This window comes from Rattus norvegicus, chromosome 18, assembly GCF_021556685.1.
Source record: "Rattus norvegicus strain SHRSP/BbbUtx chromosome 18, alternate assembly SHRSP_T2T, whole genome shotgun sequence".
Lineage (NCBI taxonomy): Eukaryota > Metazoa > Chordata > Mammalia > Rodentia > Muridae > Rattus > Rattus norvegicus.
This window is the reverse complement of record NC_141551.1, coordinates 36379447-36405922: the sequence shown is the minus strand read 5'-3', so window position 1 is coordinate 36405922 and position 26476 is coordinate 36379447. Positions and strand designations below refer to the sequence as shown.

Genomic DNA, 26476 nt, shown 5'->3' with positions numbered 1-26476 from the left:
TGCCTCATATATTGCTTATAGGCCAATATTCTTAATACATTTGAATATGAGACAAAGCTTCATGATGAATATAATGGGTCAGCTAAATCAAGGAATTTTATGCATATTGTATTTAATATGAAATATTAAATTCCTGATTAGACATCAATAAAATATTCAAAATGACATGACATACAGTTCCCAAAAGCTCACAAAAGAGAGATATCCTACATATGAGCAAGAAAGAGATACATCAGATAATCCCTGTATCCATCCTGTTCATAGCAGAATTACCAGGAAAATACCCCACCATGCTTGACAAATGGATATAGTTCATCCATTCTTCGTTCTTGATGACAGGGAAAAATAGAGCATAAAGAATGACCAATTTTCATTCAGTTACAAAAGACAACAATCATAAAAATCCTATATTTAGTTTAGTGGAGATTTATTTATAAAAACAAAAGAGCAGAGAAAAAATACAAAAATAACTTCCTAGATCCAGATAGGTCAGTCTCACTCTGAACATGTTTTTTCTGTAGCTGAGAGTGGCTGGAGGTATGTAAGATTCTCTGAACTTTCTGGTGTGCATCTGGTACCTAAACCGCCACAGAAAACCAGCAACTAAACTCTGAGAGTAGCAGAGTTTCATCAGAGATCCTGAAGCCACAAGTTTGGTTTAATGTCATCCCTATCCAATACATGTATTCCTTCTCAGATTTCCCATCTCTGTTATTCCATGGTATCATGGTATAGCTACATTATCCACTATAGCCACCTCCATCTCCATGTGGCCAGTGAACACTTGAAATATGACTGGTCCACACTAGAGGTACTAATAGTGGAAAATACACATCAGTATCAAAGGTTTATTAAATAAAATAGTTGTATTAGTTGACTTAGTGAGTGATATATAGGGCTAGATAATATAATTATAATTATTTTTATCTAGTTGTTTTGTTAACAACTAAAAATTTAAATTATATATATATCATACAACATTTATGTTAGAGATTGACAATCTAGAGATTTACATATATTTGTAGATTCATTTCCTTTGTTTTTCCCACATTGTATGTAGAAAGCAATGGGATAATCTCAAAAATTAAAAAAAACAATTATGAATAGGTAAATAATTAGATATGAGATTATGTCAATTATATAATTGAGGTATGATGTTTATGGAAATACAGACACTAGTTAAGGGATATGCTAACAGGTAGCTTCACACATATATTGGCTGCCTGAGAGCCCATATTGCCCCACCTCTTCAATGATGGCAACAACTTGCCTACTACTGTGTTTCGTAAGACAAAGGGCACCATATATTCAGCTACTATTAAAAAATATTCCCATTTTCTAGCAGTGATAAACAAATCCCCAGAAGGATGTTCTGCTGAGTGTCTACTTTTATTAAACAGGCAGCTGGATAGACAATATTGTGATCAGATTTCCAGAGCATAGACTGAGTGGAGATTTCTGCACATCCTCAGATCACTGAGTCTAGAAGGAAAGAGATGGAAAGACTGAAAACCAGTTGAGTCCAGTACCAACAGCTCTGTATTATTGTCTATAGTAAAAAGATGAGTTTGAAGAATTCTTTATATACACAGTTGGTAAAGACAGGCAGTTCAGAATCGAAGCTTAGCTTTTTCTCTGTGATTTCACCAATCATTGCATCATTTTTTCCTAAAAGAGAAGATGGATAGGTTAGGTACTAGAACTCATTGAAACTGTAAGGATATGGTCAAACCATAAAACAGTGCATTAATTTGTGCCATGACCTAACGATATCAAATTCTGCTCACATTCCATGTGCTGTGATTGCTATTACCTGAGCATCTACTATACACCAAATATTGAGGTGAACACAAAACAAACATGGCTTAACTCTGCTGTTGATGTTCCCTCATGATAATAAACACTGTCATTACCAGTGTCCCACAGATAAGGATATGTGCGTCACAATTTAGTGACTTTCTAAATTGTCAAGTTAGATCATGCCTCTGGTGCAATCCTTCATTTAAAGAAATTTAGTTTTGTATAACCTGCAGATAAGTTTCACGTAAAGTAGTTTTTGTCAAGTGATCCACGCAGGATGAGAATTACAGAGAAGCATAGTCCAAGGCTATTCTATTAAATTGAACTTTCAGAAAATTACTGGAATCTCACTGTTCTCAGAAATGTATTTAAGTGGGATTACGAGGAGGAAGAAGAGTATTATTCTTTGGATACAATAGGAATCAAGCCACTAAGAATTAATATGCAATAAAATGCCAAACAATCAAAGATTAAAATTGGTTTAATTACTTTTATTTATGGGTATGTAAAGACTTACCATAGCTAAGTTAGATGCAAGTTCACGTGGAAAGGAGATAGAAGGTCCCAGTTCTCAGCCAATTACATTGTGTCTTCCCACTGTTGAACTGAGACCAGAAATCTCCCCACCTGTACTTTCCCACCTCAGGGAGCTGGCTTGGTTAAGGTTTGCAGATCAAGTGGATATTTACCGATTTTGTTATTTCTCAAGTTTTATGTGAAAGTATGACGGATTATAATAACTAATATTTCTGGTAAATATCAATATTAAATAGTATTTATTATATGTAAATAAATAATTTTCTTGAAATACAATTGGTTAAGCTAATTTATTTATTCATATTAAATAATATCTGTCCACTTTGTTTTTCTTCTAAGTTCATAGTTAAGACTTTTTCTTAAATTCCTTCTTCTTTGGGTTATTTATTCAGATAACAACAAAAACAACAACAACAATAATAATAAATGATAAATTACATTAATTTTAGGCACTGTGACAAATATTTTTAAGTCAATATATATTGAGTATTTTCAATACTTCATTGAGATATTAAGAGTTAAATGTGATTCACTAAAACTATCCTATATGAAAAACATCAAAAATGCAAAATCAAACTCATGTTTATCTAATTATAACACATTATTTTTGTTTAGCTGTTTCTACCTTATCAAGTTTTATGTCATCTGGCTTGGGAAAAGGAGACTTTAGATAGAGTAATCAGAGATAATTCCAAAGTAAATAATGTATTTTCAAATATACTGTTAGGTATTGAAATAAGAGGACATCTTCTAGCACCGAGGAAAATTAAATTCTTTGCAATATGGAGATTTGAGAATTGCAAAGAAAAAGTTTTGATCCAGCTGTTAATATCTGCCTCCCTTTGTCTCTGTCTCATTTTATGTTTATTACCACATGCCCCAATTAATATTTAATCATTCTGTAATAATGTGGCCAATTCTGGAGTCATATAACCTACTAGTGTGACTCCTCTAGTCAGACCAATTCTCATTTCCCAGTAAAATGGAACCAAAAGAGGACGCACAGCAACTACCACCTTAACCCTAAATGCCAGTGAACTCACAGAGGCAAGTGTGCCAGCAGACACTGCTTCCAGGTTACTGTTCTCCTCACATGTTCCTTGTTTATGTATGTGTGTATTAGTCTGACGCATCCTAAAAAAAGAAGAGATGTTTCAATGATAGGAAAATACACAGATATAATAAGAGACAAATGTAGGTAATATGGTAGGTAGTACCCTGCAAACTGAAATTAGGATAAAACCATTTCCCTGTTAGTACATCTACGTGTACTCTCTCTCTTTTCTGTTCCTAACATACCCTTGTACCTCAAAGCTTATTTCATCACATTTCAACCATGATAGAATCAATAGGTTCTTAATAAAAGATCTTTCATAAATGTTAATATCTTTAGACTTTGTGTGTGTCCCTGTGTATATGTGAATGTGTGTGTGTGTGTGTGTGTGTGTGTGTGTGTGTGTGTGTGTGTGTGTGTGTGTTTTGAGCACTGGCATTCATGTAGCCTGGCATAGATGTAAATATTAGAGGACAACTTTGGGGAACCAATTTGCGACTTTCACTGTAGGTTTTGGTGATTGAATTCAGGTAGGCAGGTGGAAACGACCAGCTGAACCATCTCACTTAGTCCATGTGACTGTATTCTTAGAAGAGAAGATTAGATCCTAGAGAGAAATTTGATTATATCATGTATTTATAATATCATTTTAGGGATAGACAATAGAACAAAATGATTATACAAGGTTATTTTTAGAACCTGGAATAATATTTGAGAGAATTTTACGATCCTTCAAAAGCCCTCACTTAAGAAATATTGTAAAGGAAGATTCCACATCTCATCTGTGACAATGGGGGCAGATCCATTGTCTATCGCAGAAGCAGAATTTGGTTTTGGACATTGCCTAATGTGAAGTTGCTCCACTATAGTTTCATCTAAACCCTTAGAAAAAAATTGGTCTCTCTTCTATGAGAAACATGTCTTCAAAACAAGCATCTCTTAGGTTCCTTAGCCACAGCATACACCTGAGGTGCACTAATTAACCTTATATTACATAAGTTTCTGTCCATGAAGCTTTCTTGATTAGAAGGTCACCCTGGGTTGGCATAGTTAATAAAAAGTTTGACTAAATAATATCAATGATAAAGGTCCTTAGGCTCATAATAAAAAGTCAATCAAGGATTTAGGGGTAGAATTCAGTATATATACTGAATTTCTGGAAAGGTCAATTCATTCCTTAAACAAATATTTAATTTCTATTGATGTATTCAGGAAACCCATGAACTGATAGATGTTGAATCCATACATTATGTCCCATTTTGATATTATCAAAGGAGGTTCCAGTCTCACAAATGGGAGTGGAATTACTACATTTGAGATGCCAATAATACACTAGGAAAATCACAATTATTTAGACTCAGAAAAGCAAGGGTATAATGAGTTTTGTGACATTTGATAAATCAGTTGAGCTCTCTATATCAGGCTCACCCATGTGCTAAGACAAACATGAATCCACATCAGGTTATAAAAACTTGATACAAGACATATCCCCATGGTGTATGTACAGGTACAATGGCATGTAAGCATAGAGTTCATATTCACACTTGATTATGAAGCATTGCCACCATACTTCCAAGGAAGACTGGTCACAGGAAAGCTGAGAGAATGTGAGTGATGTGTATAGGGACAATGAGAAGTTAATGTGTAGTCAGCATTTGAGAATAAAATTGACAAAGCTACAACAATTGGTGAAAGAATGAAACACTTTTTGGACTTAAACTATGCTTTCATATGCAAGTTCTGCTCAGTAGCCAGTGAACTAAGCAGCTTAAGGAATTGATCAAATTTCTTCAACAAATAAATTGATTCTCCAAGGGATGGGATAATCACCCAAGATCTACAGACAGTAATAAAGTTTAGAACAGACATGCTTTCTATTTCATGGTACTAGGTCCATTATGAGAAAGGTTTAGAGGCAATGGGAAAGCAATGACTGTCTTACAGTCATTGGTTTGTACAGTCATTGGTTTGCACAGTTATTGTAGATGCTGTAGGTGGTACAGAAACCATATGTGTGATGGCTCCCAAATGCTTTCTTCTTCACTGTGTTACACTCTCATGAATCTGCCTGAGTTTGAATGGGCTTATAGAGATGCTCTCCAACCATTATGATCTCATCACCATTCTGATCTCCTACTTTATAAAGGAATATATATAAAACAATAGTTCTAAAAGAAATACTATTATATACTTTGTTTTAAACATGAGAAGGATAAGTCACAAATTTTGAAATCTGGGCTGGTGGTTAATAGATACCTTTAAATAGATGTAGTTAATATCAGTGCATTATGTTGGCAGCATTATAGATAGAAATCCCTACTCAGGAAGTAGAGATAGTGCAATATGGGTACTTACAAGTTTTCATGACAGAGCATACAAGGGTTGGCATATGTTTGGCCATCATCACCACAGACAGGGTTTAGATTCTTTGGGCAAAGATATCCCACCCTGGGTAATATTCGGTAGTTTTTGCACATGTGAGAGTCCTGCACAGGTAAAACAGAGTATCTTTTTTATTGAATATTTTTTATTTACATTTCAAATGTCATCCCCTTTCCCAGTTTTCCATCCATAAACTCCCTATTCCATCCCTCTCCCCCTGCTTCTATGAGGGTGTTCCCCCTCCTCCCACCTCCACCCACTCCTTCACACCACCCTTCCCTGACATTCCCCTACACTGGGACATTGAGCCTTGGCAGGACCAAGGGCTTCTCTTCCCCGTGATACCCAACAAGGTCATCCTCTGCTACATAGGCAGCTGGAGCTATGCGTCTGTCGATGTGTACTCTTTGGATGGTGGTTTAGTCCCTGGGAGCTCTGGTTGGTTGGTATTGCTCTTATGGGGTTGCAAACCCCTTCAGCTCCTTCAATCCTTTCTCTAAATCCTCCACTGGGGACCCCATTCAAAGTACAATGATTGTCTGAAAGCATCTGCCTCTGTATTTGTCAGGCTCTGGCAGAGCCCCTCAAGAAGACAGCTATATCAGGCTCCTGTCAGCATGCACTTCTTGGCACCAGCAATATTGTCTGGGTTTGGTGGGTGTATGTGTAGGGGCTGGATCCCCAGATGGGGCAGTCTCTGGATGGCCTTTCCTTCAGTCTCTGAGAGCAGTTTCTTAAGAACTTTCAAGGGGTTGTTGGGATTAGAGAAGATTTGGTTTTCCTAATTGCCTCTGAGTCAATGATTAAGAAGACAGCTGTGATATATATTATTCGAATGCACATATTATTTGACATAATATTGGATGGACATAACTTACAAGCTTTGGTTTCTTTTAGCAAGAGAATATTAGAAGAATGCAAGAAGAAACCAAGAATGAATCAGTAAAAAGGACACTTTAACAATATGAGCTGGGGTATGGTTCTGGGAAGGATTCTAGAACATTAATCATGCTAGAATAATATTCACGTTTAAAAAATTAGTTACCTTCACAATGAACGTTTGTATTCTGTCTGCCACTTCAAGATACTGATTTCTCTAAGGGATCAGATTCAATACTCAAGGAATTAGGCCCTACTAACTCTGGCCTCTCTACCTCCCCAGGATCTACTCTGGTCTTTATCTTCTGTGATGACAAAAGAGATGTTTTTTTTTTTTAAGTGCTTCTTTCTCTCAGCCACACTACCTTCTATGCATATGGCAAAGACTTGTAAACAAAGGCTCTTTTTATGCTGCTCCAGTCAAATAACTATAATGCTTTCCCTCCAGCTGCTGTTGAGATACTGCCAGGCTTAAGGACCCCAGAGACAAAGGCAGCTGATGTGAGAAATCTAGGGAGAAGCTTCTTACCAGAGAGGAGCTGGAAAATTCTGGACCATCTTCTTTAGTAGATCTAATTTGTGATGACTTTTCTTGAAATCCTGACCTTTCTAAAGCTTTTTTTTCACTGGAGGAAGAAAGAAAAATATATTTAAAAAGAACATACAACTATTAGCTCTATATTCTCATGGAAAGATAGACAGTCTTGAGAAAAGATGAGGGAACATTCCTTCAGGATTTAACCAGAAATAGGTATTTTTAAAAAAAATGAAGGTGACTAATACTGAGCAACATTGATAATCCATCCTTACCTCCAAAGCCATTCTCTGTTGAATCCTAAGGAGTATTGATATTGTTCTCACAAGTGCTTCTAACCACCACAGTATCCACTTATCTTGAAATGTGTTTGTCCATCAATCAAATAATGTATCCCATGAGATCCTTATTATTAATATATTCTAAGGTATACAATTTAGTATTTTTAAATGGGTTTTCTTTTGGATCAAGGATTTGGAATGAGTGCCCTGGCAAGTACACACAACTTCATTTCCCATCTCCAGACTCTTTCTGCTGCATCAAGTATTCTCAACTTGTGGCTTTTGGTCCTGTTTTTGATTTCCTTGGACTCATGAATACACACAGTAAAAGTGTGTGTTCCCTGCTGTCTGGTTCAGAGGATAATGATACTACTTACAGGACATCTCTGCACATGTTGCACTTGTTCTGATAAAAGCTTCCATCAGCACCATGCAATGGATCATCCATTTCTGGACAGATAAGCTTTCCATTACTTATGAGATTTTGAAAATTGCTGCACTCATCCTAGTAAATGAGAAAGGGAATGGTGAGTATGAACTTTTCATTTGTTAATGGTGGTTTTCTCACTTTGGGAAATATCTGTGGGTCTGGGTTGCTACTCACTTCACTGATCCCACGTATGGAGGGCAAAGAACTCCTGGCCTGCCTGGGTTTGACATCCTGTGCTGTGTTATGAACTTCTCCACAGTTGTCCTGAAAGTCAAGGAAATATAAGACAAGACTTGATAGACACCCCTCATCTCTGACTGATTTTGCCCACCCATCATCCCTCCTCTGATAGTTCCACACTATTAAGCCAAAGAAACTCTCACAGCAGTTTATATTAAAAATGTGATGGTCACTGTGAATGATTGAACAAAGATGTCTATCTTCTTTTGAATATTGAGATGCAAAGAGAGAAAGCATTATAATACACATATACTGTTGATTCATAGATGCCTGGAAAGTCTTCTGGAGAAAACAGAGGAAGACATAAAAGAGAAGATGAACAGCAGGCTTAAGATGTCTGCTTGTTACATGAGTCATTAGAGTCAATATCAACAAGCTGTCTAGAGCCTCCTTACACATTTAAAGTGTCAAAGACAAGCATGCAGTTGTTGTGAAATAAATCTGGGTCCTTTGGTTTTCCAATCCACAATTCTGCTAAAACAGGAAGAAAATAATTCACATACACTATAGGAGAATTCTGTAAGAATTTTTACAAGGATAATTCATATGTATATGTACATACATATATATGCATGTATATATGTATACATACGTATATGTGTGTGTATGATCTTATATTAAGACAGAAAGTAAGAAATTCAAAACAAAAGTTTCAAGTAAAAAGTTAATATCTTTATTATTTAAAGACTATATGGAAAGGTAAAATTCTGAGGGTGAGTGATAAGGCCAACATTTTAGTATTGAAGGTTTAGTTAAAATACAACCTCTGCCTCATTTGTGGACTGGGAGCGTGAGTTTTCTTCATGTCTCATTTTTCTTTCACTGGCTTCATGCTCACTGCAGAATTAAAAAAGAAAACGAAGTAGTATTTCCAGGATTATATTGAATTATCTTTAAGCAAACATTTTTCTAATACTAAACATTAACCACTCTGTTATTGTCTCAGCCTTCAGAACATCTAGACATACATTATATATGTTGTTTCTTTTTTTTTATTAACTTGAGTATTTCTTATATACATTTCGAGTGTTATTCCCTTTCCCGGTATCCGGGCAAACATCCCCCTCCCCCCTCCCCTTCCTTATGGGTGTTCCCCTCCCGACCCTCCCCCCATTGCCGCCCTCCCCCCACCAGTCTAGTTCACTGGGGGTTCAGTCTTAGCAGGACCCAGGGCTTCTCCTTCCACTGGTGCTCTTACTAGGATATTCATTGCTACCTATGAGGTCAGAGTCCAGGGTCAGTCCATGTATAGTCTTTAGGTAGTGGCTTAGTCCCTGGAAGCTCTGGTTGCTTAGCATTGTTGTACATATGGGGTATATATATATATATATATATATATATATATATATATATATATATATATATATATATATGTTGTTTCTGATGGCTGGAACATTCATATTCTTTTGTGGCAACAGGCTCAACATTTACTGATTCCATTGCTTTACTATCGTCCCAAATCAAAGGGTTCTAAAGGACTTTGGCTTATTAAGAGAATATTGTGAGAGATAGAGATGGCTCAGCGGTTAAGACTGACTGCTCTTCCAGAGGTCCTGAGTTCAATTTCCAGTAACCACATGGTGGCCCATAGCCATCTGTAATGGGATCTGATGCCATCTTCTGGTGTGTGTGAAGACACCAACAGCATATTCATATTAAACAAAATAAATAAATCTTTAAAAGAGAATATTGTTTATTTTACCCTTTCATGTAGATACTTTTACAGTTGTATTCCACTCAAACCCCTAGTTTGGTTTGTTCTTCACATAGTTACAATGTTTCAAAATTTAAGAATGTTTTAGAGAATATTGTCTTTTTACATCTTCACCCATTGTAGTTCTTTCAACATTCAAGGTGAACTACAGTTCTATGAAATACATGGCTCTCATCAGTTGCTAAACTTTTTCTTTAAAGATCCTGATTTGGAAATGTATCACCATAGAAGCCTCAGGTATGATTATGTTTCTTGTTTAAAAGAATAGTTTCTCATTGAGTACATTGAAAACCTACTGAACTTTTCCTGAATGAGGATGTATTTATCTGTAATGTATGAAACCAAATGTCACAGGTTTTTAAATGAAACAGGTTGTTTCCTGGAAACAAGCTGTTTTATTAAACTCATTGGTAAGCTTCTCCACTTACAACATCATCTGACACATGGCACACTTGTTTACATGTGTCTTGCCATCTGGACCTCGAATGGGATCATTTTCTCGGGTGCAGATCAGCCTTCCATTTAGCTGCATGCTCCGGAATTCATGACACTGATCCTGACAAGAGGACAGGGAAACATATTACCAGTGTAGCCTAACATTTATCAACCAAAAGCATCAGGATAGTTAGAGAGGAAGAAGCCTATCACTGACTCACTCTAAACATTAACCATCTAAAGAACCATGATGTTGGGGCATGGACTCATAATAACTGGAAGAAAATTCAGAAAATGACATTTCATGGATTGACTTTGATTTACAGGTACTTTGTTCAATTTGTCTACTTCATTGGAATTCCCTTGCTGACTAATACAGCTCACCTCATTTGTACAAATTGTTTGTGAAGCTGTGTCCTGAATCTGCCTGTCTACAATTGTACTCACTGTTCCACATGTATAAAAGTCAAGTTCAAAGTACAGAGTTAAGCCAAGTGGTGGTAGTATATACTTGGAGGCAGCGGCAGGTGGATTGCTGTAACTGCCATGCCAGTCTGCTCTACAGAGCAAGTTCTAAGACATCCAGGGCTACACAGAGAAACACTGTCTCCAAAAACAAGCAAGCAAGCAAGCAAGCAAGCAATCAAGCAAGCAAGCAAGCAAGCAAGCAAGCAAAAATATAGAATAATCTAAAAATATTCACCTGGCTGGTTCTCTCATTTCACTATATGAATTCTGGGGATCCAAATCAGAGTTTCAATCATGGTGGCAAATACCATTACTTTATAATCTAGCTTGCCTACACAATCACATCTTAACATATTTTCTATCATGTGCATTGCATGTTGATTCATGCGATGTGCATCCATTATTCTTGTTTTACATTTTATAAAAGGCCCAAAGATTAAACCACTAGAAAGACATGGACTGACCCAGGGCTCCAACTGCATAGGTAGCAATGAATAAATAGCCTAGTAAGGGCACCAGTGGAAGGGGAAGCCCTTGGTCCTGCCAAGGTTGGACCCCCAGTGCAGGGGAATATGGGGGGCAGTAAGGGGGACAGATAGGGGGAATACCCATATAGGGGAGGGGGAGAGGGAGGGGATAGGGCTTATGGACAGGAAACCAGGAAAGAGATTAACATTTGAAATGTAAGTAAAGAAATATATCTAATAAAAAAGTAAAAGGCCCAGAAATATTAAATAATCAAAATAAATAGTGGATTTGTGACCAGGAGCCCACTGCCAGAGAGTTTCCTAATTTTTACTTCTTTCCTTTTACATGACAGAGAACAAAGTCATTAGTTTATAAGAATATAAAGCTGTTTTCTTCTGTAAATAAAAAATAACCTTAAGACATTGTCAAGGAAACTGATCCCATGAGATTTTACCTTGAACTTCCCTTAACTGCAAAGAGACTTTGGAGACACCATCTTTAAAATACTGACAGTGACTTAGAGTTACTTTTGTCTACCCACAGACAATCACATGCATTTTTAATACACTGAATTTTTAAAATTATCTCTGGAGTTGAACATCTATTCACTGTTTTTCGTGTCTCACAAACATTAGCTAGAATTATTTTCTTTTCTAGATGCTCACAGGACTGCATACATGAATATGAATATTAGCACCCACTTTTATTTTACTGCCAGCTTTCGGGAATTGATCTGATCTTGTTTGTGTCTAGTTTCTGTCTCTTGAGCTTTTCTTAGTTGTAATATTAAACAATGGGCAAGATATGGTTGTGTGTGTGTGTGTGTGTGTGTGTGTGTGTGTGTGTGTGTATCGGTTAGACATAGTCTTATTTTGATTGGCATACATGAAGAAATCCATTATTCTCCTTTAGCAAAATTAAAAGCTATATTTATATTTATGGAGAATTACAATTTCATCTTTCTGATGGGATTTCAGATTGGTGAGATAACGCTGTATAGTAATGAATATTCTGTGCTGTCCGTGTGAACAGGTGAGCACTAGTTACAAAACCCCAAACAGCACTACGTGGCAGTAAAGGGCCATACGGAGATGTTACCATGCACGCTCCAAATTTACTTGTTTTCTTGACTGAAATTTTTGGTGCTTTGTTTTTCCTCCCAGAATCCCAAGCCCAGCTCCTTCCCCTGGCCCAATTGAGTTTTAAAGCTTCAAATGATAGTCACTGTGTGGCTAGTCACAACACTTTGATAACTGTTGCTGGTCCAGTGGATTTAACGCAGTGTTGCTGTGTTAGTGTTGTTTTTAGGACTTCAAGTGACATGCTATATTCTTTTTTTTTTCGGAGCTGGGGGCCGAACCCAGGCCCTTACGCTTGTTAGGCAAGCACTCTGCCACTGAGCTAAATCCCCAACCCCGACATGCTATATTCTTGACAGAGCTAGTCATATCTTTTGTTTGTTTGTTTGTTTACTATCTAATACTGAAAAAGAATGGGGATTTCAAATAGCAGTTAAATGAATTCCCTTTACAACAAACCTTTGGGTGGTCCTGTGGTTTAAGATGGTCATTACCCTAAGTCATAGAGTCTAGGAGATCAGAGATTAGGCCATACCTCCCTCACTGGCTCTGGTATTTACCTCACATGAGGTTACTCTGGCCTTTTAACTTTTGTACAGGCAAATTAAATGTGTAAAATATGTGCTTCTTTGTTTCTGCATCTTGTCTCCTATGCATATGGCAAAAACTTTCCCATAAATGTGTGCCATTCCAACCAGACAACTCTGATACCTCTCCTGATATTGGCTTTGATAAGTGGCCAGGATTCCCAAACCTTAGAGCTGTCTCTACCTCTCTGGCTCCTATGGTCTCTTTCAGGTTCCTATCCTTAGTCAGCTAGCTCTCTCACGCTGTCTGATGTAGCAGGCTTCTTTGTAAGCTAATGGGTTGGTTTTAGAATGTCTGTAACTTTTTTCTACTTCACGGTCTGACATGAGGCATCCTCCCTCATAAGATTCACCTAGTTCATTGTGGCCTGACCGTGGCTCCCATAGGTGCATCTCTACTAATACAGATCATTTTCTGACAGATAATATCATGCCAGCTTCAAAGGCATCACCCATCTCTCCAAAGCACGAGCCACCCCAAATTCACATTAATATGTCTGAAATATTACCTTCTTATTGCTCTTGTTTGCTCCTGTGTTTCTCTTGTCTTCATCCTCTTTCTTTTTCTTTTCAGCAGCTTCTCTTTCCCTGAGAGAAAGGATTGGAAGAAACATTTCTACTAAAGTGAATAAATATCTCATTAGTTACAGGACTCACTTCTACAACAGTTGCTATTCTGCTCAACCTGCAGCAATGTGATTATTATTCTATCTGGATGCCCGGCACCCCTCTGTTGTAGAAAAACTTACAATCTCTCCTTGCACATGGCACACTTATTGCCATGGGTCTTGCCATCTGGACCCCGGGTAGGGTCGCTTTCCCGAGTGCACAGGAGTTTCCCATTTTTCATTTGGTTTCTAAACTGGTCGCATACATCCTGAAAATATATAAGGGACGATAATCAGACATACTGTGTTTATATAGTATTTTTACAAAGATTTCCATTCAAAGGTCTCACAGTCACTTAACCTTGCAGAGGTAGCCAGGACTATGTCAGGAGATCATTCATCTCCTGTAAATATGTTTGCTTTATCAGTTTGTAAATAGGTTGCTTTATCAGTTATGACTAACTGCAGAATTAAGAGTAAAAATCAGTAGTATTTGAAGTGGGGACACTTGTTAGGATTAACAGGGAGGACATATTGTAATCACAAAAGTTTGCGTTCAAGCAGAGGGATTGGTATCAGAAGGAAAATCAGATTGAGTAAGGATAGTGGCTGAAAGTCAGCCACAAATCAATGAAGGCAGATAGTTCCTGGAAGTCAGAGAGGGAGAAGAAACATCCTACCTGGGAGCTTCCACAAAGGAGCACCACTTAAACCTTGATTTTAGTGGGGTCATTTTAAACCTCTCATCTCCAGGAAGGAAGAGCAGTAGCTTGCGTTATTGTGAACCGTTATCTGTAGTAACTTTATAGCATCAACATAAAATCCTATGTTAGTCTGATATCCTAAATCGAAGATGTCCACTGACCATGTGGATAACTTCTTCCCATATTTTTGATGGCATAAACCACAAAGTCCCATCCAAACCTCAGCAATGACTGACCTTTCTTGTTTCAGTCCCATTTGACCTTGAGGCAGAATTTTTATTTTTTTCCTCCATTTCTCTCCGCCTATGAGAGAAAGGGTGGATAGTCATCTTGTTGGCACAAATGCAAGGATAAAGGGCCTGGGGCACTTTCTATAGCTATTCTTTGAGAGCTATAGCCTGTCCTATTACTAAGATTCTAGGGTAAGACTCCCTTCAACAAAAATTCAGTATCATATTCGGCTACAGTCTTTACAGTTAGTATCTAAACTCATCTCCAGCCTTAGTTCACATTCTTAGAGCAGTGTTCCATGATTTTGAGATAAAAAAATCATCATGTTATTATTTCTTAGAGCATGGCATCAAATAGATTTTACAAAAAAAAAGAAATCAGAAATTCAAACAAATGTAGGCCATAACTTTTAAACAAAATTAATCATTGAAAATAGAGAATACCTACAATGCCACAGCATGGAGCAATCCTAACTATCATTATACCTCTGGTCTGAAACCTTTAGTAATTCCCTAGAGAGTTGGCAAATTGTTGTATCACAGACACAAGACCAGAGTTCAAATCTCCAGCATTCATATCAAAAGGGAGGTGGCATATGTTTATAATCCCAGCAATGGGAAGACAGAGACAGGAGGATCTATGAAGGCCACTAGCCAGACAGCTCCAGGTCTCCCATCAACAATATATGTCACACATGATAATAACACAGAGTATGCTCTAAGCTGGTATACAGAAAAACTGGATTCTATGTTGAGCCCTCAAGTCCATTCTGCATGAGACTTTTAAGAAGGTAAATTCCACTTTTCTCATTAGAAGCATGTCAGCATTTGGGTAAGACTTCCTCACATAGTCCTGAGGAAAGTGAAGAATGCGTGAGTTATCCCTTGAGGATGGGAGAAACTACTTATTTATTAATCGCGTGTCAACTAAGTGCCACAACTCAAAATGTTCATGGTTACCTAGGATTATTTCAGTTTATACATTGGGCTAACCCTAAGAAGATGAATGAAAGTGGCTGAACTATGTCATAAAATAAAACCATTCACCAAGGGAAAATAGATAGCAGTAACCAACCCCTGTTTCTGTATTTAAGTATGTTTCATACACCTGACAAGAAACCAGCTCTCTTAAACACTGGTCAGCTATTCCAAACGATGATCATTAAATTTAACTAGGTTAAGGAAATAGACAACTTTCTATATTGATGGCATTTAGAGGTCACAGAATTATAATGGCAAACAGAGGACAATCAACAACTTAATTAACTGATCCCCTTAGGCTTATGCTTCTTAGGAAATATAAGAAACAAAAAGACCACCGAGGTTAATGCAAAGAATTTTCCTGTAGGGAACCATGGAAAAGAAGACATGTCTTTAATTCAGAAGAAATGTGTGGCTGTTTTTTAGACACACTTGCTCTGAAAAGCACTTACAGTAGTTCTTTACACATGACACATTTATTGTTGTATGGTTTCCCATCAGCACCACGTACAGGGTCACTCTCCCGAGTACAGCTAAGTTCTCCATTTTTCATGCTTTCCCAATATTGAGCACATTCATCCTGAAAAGGCAGAAGAAAACCGGCCACATAGTTATTCATTCTATTGTATTATTACTGAGTTCATAGAGTGACCAGCATCAGAAACACGCTTTCTCTCACTCTTGTAATTATTTCATCACCTAGTGTTCCTGTCCACAGAGAAAGGGGCAAAGCTGCACTCATTTATATTCTAATTGTAAGGGGCTGGTTTTCCTAGGTTTATTTACACAGGGAAAAGTGCTTAAGGTCTGATAGCACAGATCAAGTTTCAGAAAACTGTATACCAAAGACCAAGTCTGCTTGTTCACATATGTACGTTTCAATGAAACCGTCTTTCCTTTGTTTATTTAGGCATCATTTGTAACTCCTGCCCCAGAATAAGGCAACATGTTCATCAGACACATTCCACTGTCTGGGGAAGATACACAACCAGCCTGGACATGTTTACTTCCTAAGAGTGACAATTCATCGTCCTAAAGCAGAAGAGTTAGAAAGAAACAGAAAGGACAGATTTTATTACAGACAGTATATTTTATTACAGTAGTATACAGAGATGGCCTGGGTTTCTCCAAGGCCATAAAAAAGGCTAAATGGGCAGCAGAAATCTCATGAAATGGTGCTGTACCTCAGACAATTGTGTCATGCTGATGCTGTAAAATATCTCAAATGTGCTCATGGTACCTAAATTATTTTCTTCCATCTCTTTAAAAGAACATTGCGATAAGAGATATGTGGTAACTTCAAGTCTCACAAGTCCATATGGTAAAGGGGCCAATTGTACAAACTCTACAGTCTGCTCTGTTTTATCATACTGTCCTGCCTTGGAGAGTAGAAAAGTTAATTCAAAGACTTAGCTTCATCTACAACAATAAGAAATAGGTGAAAGAAAGTGAAGGTGTTGATGAACATGAATATTGTCACACGGATTAGAGTACTAACACAGGATCAGGAGACTGGGTAGGTTCATTGCCTTTAATTATTTCCAGATCTAAAGAAGCCAAGAGTCACACAGGAGCAGAAAGTGCTAATGTCTTGAGCCGGCAGGCGGAAGTGGAACACTGTTCTTCCAAGGACTTGTTTGGTCTCAGCACACCTGCCTTTCCCTTGACTTTGCGCTCTGGCACAGTCCCACTGTAATGAGTTTAGCCCACTCTGGCAGTGGAAGTCAGGACTAACTCTCACCTTAGCTTTCTGGTTCCCACCACCGGAACTCTGCCCTGCAGCAATTCTCTGGTTTTCCCCTTCTTTCCTCTTCCTTTCTTCATTTTCTTTCTCACTGAAAGTTAAAACGTTGAATGAACGAAAGTTTACTGAAGAAAGAACACATTTCTACCAACCTATCAAACACCTCAGTTGGGTCTAGGTGGGTTATCAGTGTTTATTTAACGTCTGTTAAAGGCTCTCTTCTCTGAAAACACCCCAGATGGATTGTGTGGAGTCCTGTGCTTGGCAGAGTTTTCATTGTACTTAGAAAAACATATTCTCAACTACTAGCTCATTGGTGTTTCCTAAATGTTTGCTCAGAACATTGAGCTTTATTTCTTAAAACCTTTTCTATGTACAAAAGGACTCAAATATAGTCAGGTTTTAGCAAGCAAGATCTTCCTATATTGTTAGCTTTTCAAAAACAAAACACTGAAGTCACCTGCAACTATATTCTTTCTTCCAGCTTGCATCGCTGTTGCCCATTAATATCTCCTTATCATCACCTGCCTTCACCTTGACCACTTGTGCCTTTTAGAAATCACTCTATGAGTTGCTGACTTGTATTTCATAAAATAATATTCAAATAAATTTTATCTTCAGATTAAAATATAATTTCCACCAATTCCAGAAATGACTACAAGTATACTTCTGCAATTTAATATTCAATATGCAAAACTACATTCTCAACATTTATGATTATAAAATCAAAATATTACCAACTTTGAAAGAAGTTTAAAATGTTTTGTGTCCTGCAATATGAACTCCTTATCCAAGATTTAATACTGAATTAACAGTCTAACAATATCGTCCATTTATTTGATTTTCTCTACTAAAAATGGTAACTAATTGTTCTATTTAAAGTTCTTTATGATAATTATAAGTGTTTGATTTACATATTTGTTTTCCATATCCAGAGACAAAATAAAATTTTCTCAGTAAAAAGAGGTTGTGAGTGGCAAAGGTTTAAGAAAACCAATTGTATGATTGCTGAAAAGAATAGATCTCATTCAGTTTTGTTTAATCATATGCACTGATTACTATAGGTGTTCAGTAAATGTCTCAAATGACTTACATATTTTAGATGGACTTCTAAACTTGGAGTGAAGAATCACTTATGTTTTCCTGACATGTGATATTTCTAAGAATATAGAGTGATCAATAAAACCTATGTATGTCTTTCCTCAATGGGATTGTAAGATAAATCATAGAAGAAATCTATTTGACAATAGATAAATGTTTTATCTGTAAAGATTGAATTATCTACTGAGAGAACTAATAAAAATTCAATAATCTAGTAGTATGCTATCTCTTTCTAGAATTATAAATATTGGAGATGAAGAAAAGAGATCCACCTGAATATACTTTATGAAAAGTCATTTCTTTCTCAAGTAATATCATGTACAGTATTACATATGTGTATGTTTACCTCAATTATTCCCTTTCCCACTTTTCTCACTCACAGTAGGAACTGCATTTGTGTGTTTCACATTATTACATATGTGTAAGTCCGAATACTTGTTGCCTTTCCCACTCTCTCAACTCATTGTAAGAACTGAATTAATTACATAACTCACACAATTATGTCTGAATGTTCTTTGTCTCTACTACTCTTCCAGCTCACAGTAGGGGCTGTCTTGTGTGTCTTTTATATACAATATTATAATATTGTATATACATATATACATATATATATGTATATGTAAGTAAGTCTGCAGGCTTGTTGCCTTTCCCACTCTCCTGACTCACAGTAGAAATCGCCTTAAGTATCTCTCATATATAAAATTATATATGTGTATTCTGCATGCCAGTTTCTCTCACTCTCTCAATGCACAATAGAAACAGCATTGTGTGTCTCTCATATACAATATAATATATGTGTAAGTCTGCAGGCATGTTGCCTCTCCCCATCTCTAGACTGCAGGAACTTCAATGTGTGTCTTGTGTGTAGTCTGCATGTTCGTTGCTCTCCCATTCTCCCAGCTCACAGTAGAGCTGCCTTGTGGGCCTATCATATACAATATTCTATGTGTGTAAGTCTATAGGTTTGTTGTCTCTCCCAATCTCCCAAATCACAGTTGGAACTGCACTGTGTATCTCTCACACACAGTATTATATATGCATAAGTCTGCATTTAGGCCAGTTGCCTCTTCGCCTCTCCTAATTCATAGTAGGATCTGCATTGTGTATTGTACTCACAAGACAGCCTTGCACATGGCACACTTGTTGCCATGGGTCTTGCCATCTGGGCCACGCACAGGGTCATTTTCTCGTGTGCAAAAGAGTTCTCCACCTCTTAAAAGAGTCAGAAATTCACTGCAATCAACCTAAAAGTAGACAAGAATTATAAGGGTCTATATATTTTCTTTGATAACATTTTGTTGGTTTCTTATTTGGCACTTCCTGGGAGAGGAAATAAAAATGACCAAAGGATTTTTTCCCTCTGTTGATTTTATTGTTTAATTCCTACCAAGCACACGGAACATATAAAAGGCTTTATTGGTTCATCCACTTTAAAATTGAGCCCTGGATCCACATGCATGTATGATTCTCTTAATAAACTGGATTTTTCTTTATATATTCTTTACATTTACTTCTTTAATGTGTATGCACATGTGTGTACATGGGAGATTTCAGAGGATAACGTAAAGGAGTCAGTTCTCCCCTTCTACCATACAGATTCTGAGAATTGGACTCCTTACAAAGCTAGGTGTCAACCACTTCTATTTGCTGAGTCATCTCATTATCCTTAAGCTACATTTTCTGAGCATTTGGGCATAATCCTTGCTCAGGGATCTATTGGTTATCTATATTCTCTCATAATGCAATTAAAGAGCATACATTATCATAAAGTCAAACACTTCATATTTCTAAAGAAAACCTCAAAGTTCCTCTGTCATTCCTATTTTCATGATTCTTTTGAAATAATATATGATAAAGATATTTTGAGATTTCTAGTATTTTAAGGCCTGCAGCCATTACATTACAATCCAGATGGTTCACCCGCAAAGGACATTTCTACCAGATAGTTGCAACAAGTCAGCTACAGAACTACTTTGAGATGTATTGGAAAAGAACCCTAACAAATCTTATAAGATTCCTATATTTTAGGTTTATTTTCCTAAATTGATAAAATAAGATGAGTAGGTTCCTTGAGACCAGCTTATGAAGATGAAATATTTTATTTCATTCAGAAAAATCAGGAGTATTTTTCTTCTTCCAAATTTGATTTTCTCAATATTTGGGAACAAAAAGCTTTTTCCCATTCAACTGTTTAAGTCCATTTATTAAAATAAATGACTTTGGAAACCTCTATAACTAGCTTAGGACTGAGGATATAATCTGCTTAACCATCTCAGAAGTACTGTGTAAGAGAAAGAGTCGCTCGTAGATTCTCATCTGGAAACAACTCCATATCTTAGACCTTGACACATTCCTAGTGGAGTTGGGGGAGTAGACAGGAATGCAACACCAAAGCATGTGCAACTGTATCTTAGAAAAGCAGGGTCTCCTATGACCCCCAATATTCTTTCTTAAGAGCCATGAATGTTCAGACACTGCAGTTTTTCTGTTTATGGCATGAGTTTGATATGATCTGTGGTGCTGATTGTCTGTCTTTCCTGAGGAGTGTATAAGACTGTCCCAAGTGTATTCTGACAAGTACTACTCTTGGCTACGCCATATTGTTAGAATTCCAGTTTCCAGGCAAGGAAGCTTAAATGATGGTTCTTGCCACAATTTTTTTGGTTGAAATGCCTCATTTATAGAATGGAAATAAGATTACCCTTCATGATTAAAATAATGGTCAGTATGAGGCAATATTTGTTTATAAATGCAGTTATGAGTGACTTTATTTTCCTCCTAAATCCTCATCTCAACTTGAAATGCAACAAGGATAAGAGAATATATTTTCCACCTAGCTTTTTCTTCTTCTGTGTTCACTGAATGTTCATTTAGTTGGTCATAACTAGAAACACAATAAGCAATACATCTTGTCTGCTGAAGTTAATGTGAAGGTGAGACCCACATTATACTGAAGGACTTTCTCTTGAAGACACTAGAAGCTTAAATCACTCACATTTTTTCAGTTTGGATTCACAGTTACTTGCAATTCAACTGTAAGCAAGTAATCCTATAGGTTGAAAGCTCAGTGGCTTTCAAGAGATTTGATTTTAGTTCTCGTGACCTTTGATGTAGGCAGAGAAATTAGCACTGACTGTAGTAAGTTAACTTGAGGTAGACATTCTGAACCAACAAAATATTTCTAAGGGATGCTGCATTTTAACCATTTTTCTACCAATCCTGACAAAAAGGGAAAAAAGTAAAGCAAAACTGTTTTAGGAAGAATGCTAGGTTTAGGATCAGGATCTCTACATTCAAATTCTTTTCCTTCTTTGTAAGAACTTTGAAATACAGGGGCTAATACCAATAAAACACCAATCTTGCAATCAAGATGTTCTTTCTCTCTACACTAAAACTTTTGTTGCAAATCTGAGAATGAAGTAAATATGAGGCTGTGTACTGTGATCAAAGTTTGGCCACCCATCTTCCATGACCCTGATATTTGTGAATAAAGATTCAAGAGAATCTAGACATACTAATGTGTTTGCAAACCTATGACTGTTTTTATAGCTACAACTGAGTAGATGGTAGTAGTGGCAGAGGTTACATGACCATGAAATGAACAGGATTTGGTGGCTAGATAGTTAGATAAAACTAAGGATGCGGGCTGGAGAGATGGCTCAGCGGTTAAGAGCACCCGACTACTCTTCCAGAAGTCCTGAGTTCAATTCCCAGCAACCACATGGTGGCTCACAACCATCTGTAAAGAGATCCGATGCCCTCTTCTTCTGAAGACAGCTACAGTGTACTTATATATAATAAATGAATAAATCTTAAAAAAAACTAAGGATGCATGGCTAACATCTTATGGAAACATACTGCTTCGTAAGCTAGTTTGAATATACAATTAGGTAAAAAGTCTTGTCAAGCTCTGAAATACAGAGCCTACATTTCCTTTAAGCCATAGCCTTCAATAAGTCTGTGTGTGACATTACAGCAAAATGGCAAAACTTGACCTTTCTCATGCATTTTGAGCATCCCAGGATAACTACCTTAACTTCTCTTTTAGCCTTTGCTCCGAAGCCAGCTTCATTTTTCTTCGCTTCTTGGTGGCTACAACAGAAGGGTGAATGAGAATTCATTCTAACATCAATGCATAATATCTTAAACAGAAAAAAATCTCATGTAGAATATCCTATTACTTCTGTGTCTCTACAGGCTTAGTTTGGTAATTGAAAGGTTAGTGAATACTCTATGTTGCTGTTCTTCCTCTTAACATGACTTAAAATTTAAAACATTAATGCCATCACAAATCAGCAAATGCATCTGCCACTATGTTCTGATGAATAAAGATTTATCTTTTTCCCAGAAAGAAATTAGAAAAATGATTAGTATTAACAAATTTCAACTCGTTAACATCTAATGACTCTGCTTTTGTGTTAATCATGGAAGTGACCTATAAACATGATGAAATCAAGACCCAGAAGTTTTCTGTCATAAACTCTAGGGATATCTGGTATTAGCACATGACACAACCATGATGATAATTAAGTATCTTTCAGAATACCGAAGCAGTAGAAGGAAAGTACTGTTAGTGTGTGGCTTCATGATAATATATCCCAAACCCAGCACAAAGAAAAACAGGCTGTGTTTTCAATATCCTGGAGCAAGCCACCTACATTTGACACTGAAGAGTAGTGGCCGCAGTTATACTCACAAGAAGGCCTCACACATGGAGCAGGTACTTGCATAGATCTTCCCATCCAGGCCCTCAATGGGGTCATTCTTTTTGGTGCAGGGGAGCCGCCCATTTTTTAGCAAGGTACGATATTTACTACATAGATTCTGTCAAATGAAGAAGGATTTGAGGAGCAAATCACTAAACACTCCAAAATTTCCCCCACCTCAGTCCTTTTGAAAACTATGATGTGATGCAAGAAAATAGCAAGAAAGTGATGTCAGATATCAGCGTTAGCTGATGTTCTGTGACAGGCTTAAGTACCATGTTATTTGGAACATAAGATTGCTGCTATTACAATGATTCAATTTAAACATGATTTTGACATAGTAACTATAAGAGACAAAGGAATGATAACAGTGTCTTATATGGTATAAGAGCTTGGGGTAGGCAGAATAATAGCACATTTTGACTTCTAGCTCTTGCATATAATGATAAGCATGTCTGTGTGTCTATAACTATAGTATTGGAAGAAGGGGTTAGGCTAATTCCCAGGATTTTCTGCCCAGCAAGCCTCCCTAACTGAAAGGGAAAGCATCAGGACAGCAAAAGGCATTGTCAAAGAGCAATGGGCACAGAGGAAGTGGTAACTGTCCTACTCAGCCTCCACTTCCCTGTACAGGAGATGCACAACCACACATTCATATGAGGGCCAACACACACACACACACACACACACACACACACACACACACACACACACACACACACACACACATACACAGAGAGAGAGAGAGAGAGAGAGAGCACTATCACCACCACCACCACCACCACCACCACCACCACCACCACCACCACCACAGCTACCACATTCACAAAAGAATGCTTCCAAATAAGGAAATGAGTATAGGAAAACCTGATGTCCAGCTTGCAGAACATCAGAAACTGAAATAAGAACAAATAAGTGCAACAAGAAAGACAGACAATTTGTTAGACCTGAGGATTCAAATATATGTTTTCACTTGGCAAAATCATTAAGGGTGTTGAGACTGGGGATCTAGCCCAGAAGACTGAAGACTGTGCATGTGTGAATCCTGATGACCTGAAGCAGTTACCTGCACTGCTTCTCTCTTCGTCTTTCCAGCCTCAGCCTTCTCCCTTTCCCCTTTGTCATCATTTTTCTTCTCTTCTTCTTCTAGTAGACTGCAATAGAAGACAAACTAAATTCAACTCTCCAATTTCTCTGATATGTATCCAGAAGAAAGAGAATGTCCTGCAAAAAAATTTGAGAAGTCTCCTGGACACTGGATGAGGAAGATGGCTCAGCAGGTAAACTGTTTTTTGTACAATCATGATGGCATGAGTTCAATCCCTAGAACTCATTATGGAAGAAGAGAAATAACTCCTGAATATTGTCCTTTTAGTCTATATGTGCACCATGGCACACATACGCATGCATGCATGCGCGCGCACACACACACACACACACACACACACACATACACGCACACACACAGACTACACACACATGATGATGATGACAATGATTCATGATAAAAATAAATATATAAAAGTTTTCAGAAATTTCCTGAACAAAACACCAATGGCTTATGCTCTAAGATCAAGAATAGGCAAATGGGATCTCATAAAACTGCAAAGCTTCTGTAAGGCAAAGGACAGAATTGCTAGGACAAAACCGCAACCAACAGATTGGGAAAAGATCTTTACCAATCCTACAACTGATAGAGGGCTTATATCCAATATATATATAAAGAACTCAAGAAATTAGACCGCAGGGAGACAAATAACGCTATTAAAACATGGAGTTCAGAGCTAAACAAAGAATTCACAACTGAGGAATGCCGAATGGCTGAGAAACACCTAAAGAAATGTTCAAAATCTTTAGTCATAAGGGAAATGCAAATCAAAACAACCCTGAGATTTCATCTCACACCAGTCAGAATGACTAAGTTAAAAAACTCAGGTGACAGCAAATGCTGGCAAGGATGTGGAGAAAAAGGAACACTCCTCCATTGTTGGTGGGATTGCAGACTGGTACAACCATTCTGGAAATCAGTCTGGAGGTTCCTCAGAAAATTGGACATTAAACTACATGCGGACCCAGCTATACCTCTCTTGGGAATATACCCAAAAGATGCCCCAACATATAACAAAGACACATGCTCCACTATGTTTATAGCAGCCTTATTTATAATAGCCAGAAGCTGGAAAGAACCCAGATGCCTTCAACAGAGGAATGGATAAAGAAAATGTGGTACATCTATACAGTGGAATATTACTCAGCTATCAAAAACAATGACTTTATGAAATTCATAGGCAAAGGGACGGAACTGGAAAATATCATCCTGAGTGAGGTAAACCCAATCACAGAAAAACACACATGGTATGTATTCATTGATACGTGGCTATTAACCCAAATGCTTGAATTACCCTAGATGCACAGAACGCATGAAACTCAAGAAGGATGACCAAAATGCAAATGCTTCACTCCTTCTTTAAAAGGGGAACAAGAATACCCTTGGCAGAGAATAGGGAGGCAAAGTTTATAATAGAGGCAGAAGGAACGCCCATTCAGAGCCTTCTCCACATGTGGCCCATACATCTACAGCCACCCAATTAGATAAGATTGATGAAGGAAAAAAGTGCAGGCTGACAGGAACCAGATGTTTCAGATCTCTCCTGAGAGACACAGTCAGAATACAGCAAATACATAGGCAAATGCCAGCAGCAAATCACTGAACTGAGAATGGGACCCCCATTGAAGGAATCAGACAAAGGAGTGAAAGAGCTTGAAGGGGCTCGAGACCCCATATGAACAACAATGCCAAGCAACCAGAGCTTCCAGGGACTAACCCACTACCCAAAGACTACCCAAAGACTATACATGGACTGACCCTGGGCTCCAACCTCATAGGTAGCAATGAATAGCCTAGTAAGAGCACCAGTGGAAGGGGAAGCCCTTGGTCCTGCCAAGACTGAACCCCCAGTGAATGTGATTGTTGGGGGGAGGGCAGTAATGGGGGGAGGATAGGGAGGGGAACACCCATATAGAAGAGGAAGGGTAGGGGTTAGGGGGATGTTGGCCCGGAAACCGGGAAGGGGAATAACAATCAAAATGTAAATAAGAAATACTCAAGTTAATAAAGATGGAAAAAGAATTTGTCTTAAGAGGTGTGATTATTTTGGACAATATTGCTAAGAAAGCAATCTATATTAAACTTCTCAAAAAGTAAAAATAATGGCAAAAGCACATATTTTCATCACTTTATAACCCTTCTGCTGATGATATTTTTGTAGGTCACTGGCTTCAATCTATAAAAAGCTATGATTATTTCAACACTTTTTCTAAATTATCGGATGTTTGTTTCCCTCCCAGAGAAACTATTATATCATTAATGATAACAAGATGGATATGGAGACATAATAACATAATAAGGCGGATATGGAGACATAATAACAAACAATCCACTATAAAACAATGACTCAAATATTTTAAGAGTTCATTATATTACAATTTAAATTTTAGTTGTAGCCAAGATAG

General features: G+C 37.4%; 1 protein-coding gene across 2 annotated transcripts in view; it reads right to left on the bottom strand.

The window, feature by feature from the left end:
- Window positions 1–410: 410 nt before the first annotated feature.
- Window positions 411–26476, bottom strand: part of Spink5 (serine peptidase inhibitor, Kazal type 5) — a 72474-nt gene continuing 46408 nt past the window's right edge. For both annotated transcript variants that reach the window (XM_087593093.1, NM_001170606.1), the window contains 17 exons: window positions 24030–24117; window positions 22954–23081; window positions 22289–22349; window positions 19374–19501; window positions 17154–17247; window positions 15865–15992; window positions 14438–14504; window positions 13639–13766; window positions 13399–13477; window positions 10281–10408; window positions 8903–8975; window positions 8073–8162; window positions 7846–7973; window positions 7182–7278; window positions 5747–5877; window positions 3381–3471; window positions 411–1668 (listed from right to left, as the gene is read on the bottom strand). In XM_087593093.1, the coding sequence (XP_087449219.1) occupies window positions 1651–1668; window positions 3381–3471; window positions 5747–5877; window positions 7182–7278; window positions 7846–7973; window positions 8073–8162; window positions 8903–8975; window positions 10281–10408; window positions 13399–13477; window positions 13639–13766; window positions 14438–14504; window positions 15865–15992; window positions 17154–17247; window positions 19374–19501; window positions 22289–22349; window positions 22954–23081; window positions 24030–24117 (1657 nt within the window). In that variant the 3' untranslated portion in view covers window positions 411–1650. The remainder of the gene's footprint in view (window positions 1669–3380; window positions 3472–5746; window positions 5878–7181; window positions 7279–7845; window positions 7974–8072; window positions 8163–8902; window positions 8976–10280; window positions 10409–13398; window positions 13478–13638; window positions 13767–14437; window positions 14505–15864; window positions 15993–17153; window positions 17248–19373; window positions 19502–22288; window positions 22350–22953; window positions 23082–24029; window positions 24118–26476) is intronic.